This window comes from Acanthisitta chloris, unplaced genomic scaffold (genome assembly GCF_000695815.1).
Source record: "Acanthisitta chloris isolate BGI_N310 unplaced genomic scaffold, ASM69581v1 scaffold21631, whole genome shotgun sequence".
Classification (NCBI taxonomy): domain Eukaryota; kingdom Metazoa; phylum Chordata; class Aves; order Passeriformes; family Acanthisittidae; genus Acanthisitta; species Acanthisitta chloris.
Window position 1 is genome coordinate 15,283 of NW_008655722.1, and position 3,233 is coordinate 18,515.

Consider the following 3,233-nt stretch of genomic DNA (forward strand, 5'->3'; position numbering starts at 1 on the left):
CCTGCTTCTGCAAATAGACACATTTAATTCCCAGTATGCAGGAGCTGCAGGGATGCTGCAAATAGAAGGGGTAATGGCAGTTAGTGTAAGAGAGGCCTCTGACTTATCTCTGCCTTGCTGAGCAGAACAAGATAGAGAACTGGAGGGAACGGCGGCTGGAAGATCACGCGATGAACGGAAAGGTCAGGAGCAGGAACCCCTCCCTGCGCATGTGATAACATAAGGCTTACGCAAGTGGAAATGACACAAGTTGCTGACACAGACAAGGAGGCTGTAACGAAGGTGTAACAGTATATAAGGTGTTGTTCCTGAAGCAATAAAGGCCATTTGCAGCATCCTCGTATTGGTGTCAGTGCTCATTGGCCCGGGGGCTGGTGTGGGGCCTCTGCACCATCTCAACCGAAGGAGGTCGGTTGCGATGAACGGCAACAAGAGCCATTCTGGACTGAGTGGGCTATAATGTCCTTTTAGCAAAGGGAAAATTAGATCTGTCTGCTAGTCAAGGTATTGTGCCTCATGTCATGTAGATGTGACATTTAAAGCCTTTAGGAAGCCTCACTTTTTATTATTAAAATTACTAAACACATCCTGTTTTAGGAAGATGTTAAATACATTTTGTGGCCTGATTCTATTTTTGAAGCAGAGCATTAAGATACATTACAAAATATTAACATTTGCTTTCTGTTCATGACAGAAAGCAGGAGATTGACCAAACCAGAGAAGAGTGAAGAACATAGGAACTTTGCTTCCAGCATATCTAAAGATCGTGTATTGCCTTTTGAATTCCCCTTTTACAGTTCCCAGAAATTACACCATGATTTGGTAGGTACAGGAACTAAAATGTTGGTCAACAATCAAGATAGAATTTTGTTGAAGACTTTGGCCCAGTCCTGCCTTTATTAAAATTTCACAGTGTGAGTGGTCTTCTAGGGCTCTGGCAAATGTATTCAGGATTTCAGATTTACTAAGGATGCTGTGAAAACAGTAAAAAAAAATCTTTGCATTCTCTTAATTGCATTCTAAAATTCTGAGCAATGCATTAATGATCAGTTAGTTATCAATCATGATTTTTCAGAAGAAAAGAAAGAAAAAACAACTGAAATGCCAAAGTCCAAGAAAGAACAGCAGAAATATCCAACTATATGAAATAAATATTTGCATAATTATTTCCATATGTTTTCAATTAGCTGTGCTGATGGATTGCTGCCAATGCAAAACAACTGCTCATGTTACCATATTACTGGTTTTTAAATACTGTGCTCTTTTCAGGCACCTGATGCTCTTGGCCCAGTTCCTATTGAACCTGTCGATATGAAAGTCACACACATTCTTCCTTTTTATGACTTCAAAGTAAGTCAGTACAGCTCCTTCAGCTGTATCACGTTTCTCTCTTCCACCAGTCCAGTTAGATGTTTTCTGCCTGATTCAGTGGCCTCAGTGTGCAGCCCAATAAAAATGTTGCTGTATGAGTAGCATGTTTGTGTTAAAAACAAATCTCACCTGTTTGCATAAGTAAAAAGCTTTAGTCAGCAATAGTCTCTGTCCAGACAGAGAGATGGATCAGCTCAGCTGAAATTATTGTATCTCAAACATCAAAATCTTTCTGTGAATGAGAACACTCTGAGACCTGCACACCACACAGTTTGTCATTTGCTTCTAGAGTTTTATAAAAGTGACATAATAAAAGTGTCCTTCCTTTTAGAAAATAATGGAAGTCTTCTGTTTATTTGGCATCCAGTTCTGCATGCTTAGTTCTGCATCATAGGAAATGCAAACATCTCTTGAAATGCTTAATTTCTTTCAGCTTTATGAGTACAGAAATTTTTTTCTCCTGACTTCTAAACCATTTTTTCTCCAATTTTTGGATAGCAAAAGATCAAACTCTGCATGCCATCAAAGTAAAATAATTCCTCATGTTCAAATCTGTGCAGATTTTGGCTCAATCTCCACTTTCTTTTCATTCTGGTGATGTAACAAGTCTGGAAGCTTTCTTGTAGCATCCTTTCACTTTACTACACATTGGCTCATATTACTTACACAGCTTTTCACCACCCCATTAATTGTATTTGATCAAGAAACTGTTAAATCCATGATCTTTCACAAAAAAGCAAAAATGGAAATATTCCTTTATGCATTCATGCAGATTGTCCTGATGAAGTACAGTTTGGCAAAGATTTGGTCATATAGGATGTTTCAGAACAGTGATCCAAGGATCTTTTACTGCAGACATGTGATGTGTCTATGATAAAGCCAAACTGTTCCATTCCATCTGTGAGTTAACCAAAAGTGATTATTGTCATCTCCTGCAGCACATCCTTTTTTTTCTTTGCCCTTAGGTTCCTCGGCATTTCAAAGTAATGAAGTATCGGCCAATTTGTACAGACTATGCAGCCACAAGTTACAAATCTCAAAAACTTTCCAGACCACTGAGGCAGAGGACTGAGGTAACGAATCATCTCAAATACAAACTTTGCTGAAGTCACTCCCAATCCTACATTTCTACAACTACTTGATTAATTTTGTCTCAACATTTTGTACCAAAAGGCTTACCATGCTCTGAAAACATTTGATGTCTGTGTTTTTCAAGGATGAGTTGGTTCAAGTAGTTGCTTCTCCTGAGGAGCAACTTACCCTGGTCTCCCAGAGGACAGATTTTCAAAAACCATCCCCAGAAGAAGCAGCAGAAAAGGGTATCAGTCTCTTAAAGCTGGTTCCTCCCCAAGCTTTAGTCTACCCAAAAGAGAGCAACCCACTACGCATTTTTGTGAGTAAAGTTGACTTCCACAAAGAACTTAAGAATGGGGCAGAAGTGTGATTGTTTCATCAGAAGCCTGATGTGGAATTGGTGGGCAATTTCCTTACTCAAATTGGTATATAAAACTATCCAAAGTGAGAGTAATCCTTCATGGTGCAACTCTGGTAGATAGGCATCACAGAGCTCATCCCACTGAGAGGCACCATTTCACTTTAGAGTGGGTTTTGATCAGGGAGGGGGGATGATAAGGCAAAATTGCCAGTGGAAGTAGAGAACTGGAGATCCTTCCAGTCTGACACTCCCCAAAAGATCACTGATCGCAGGATTCCCTGAACACCATGGAGCCCCTCCCTTCCTCTCCATTTGTTTCCTCATTTGGATGTTAGTGGAAAAACTGTGATCTTGGCATCTCAGTCCTTCTATAACCTCATGCTCTTGCCCACTTGGTAGGACAGGTGCAGTCTTTTCCTGCTGTTCA

The 3,233-nt window shown here is 40.0% G+C and overlaps 1 protein-coding gene across 1 annotated transcript in view; it reads left to right on the forward strand.

Annotated features, from left to right (window-relative positions):
* CFAP221 (cilia and flagella associated protein 221) overlaps positions 1–3,233 on the forward strand; it is a 19,479-nt gene that overhangs the window by 12,576 nt on the left and 3,670 nt on the right. Inside the window, exons 15-18 of the mRNA XM_009084047.1 lie at positions 695–822; positions 1,270–1,350; positions 2,337–2,444; positions 2,588–2,764. Of these exons, the coding sequence (XP_009082295.1) occupies positions 695–822; positions 1,270–1,350; positions 2,337–2,444; positions 2,588–2,764 (494 nt within the window). The remainder of the gene's footprint in view (positions 1–694; positions 823–1,269; positions 1,351–2,336; positions 2,445–2,587; positions 2,765–3,233) is intronic.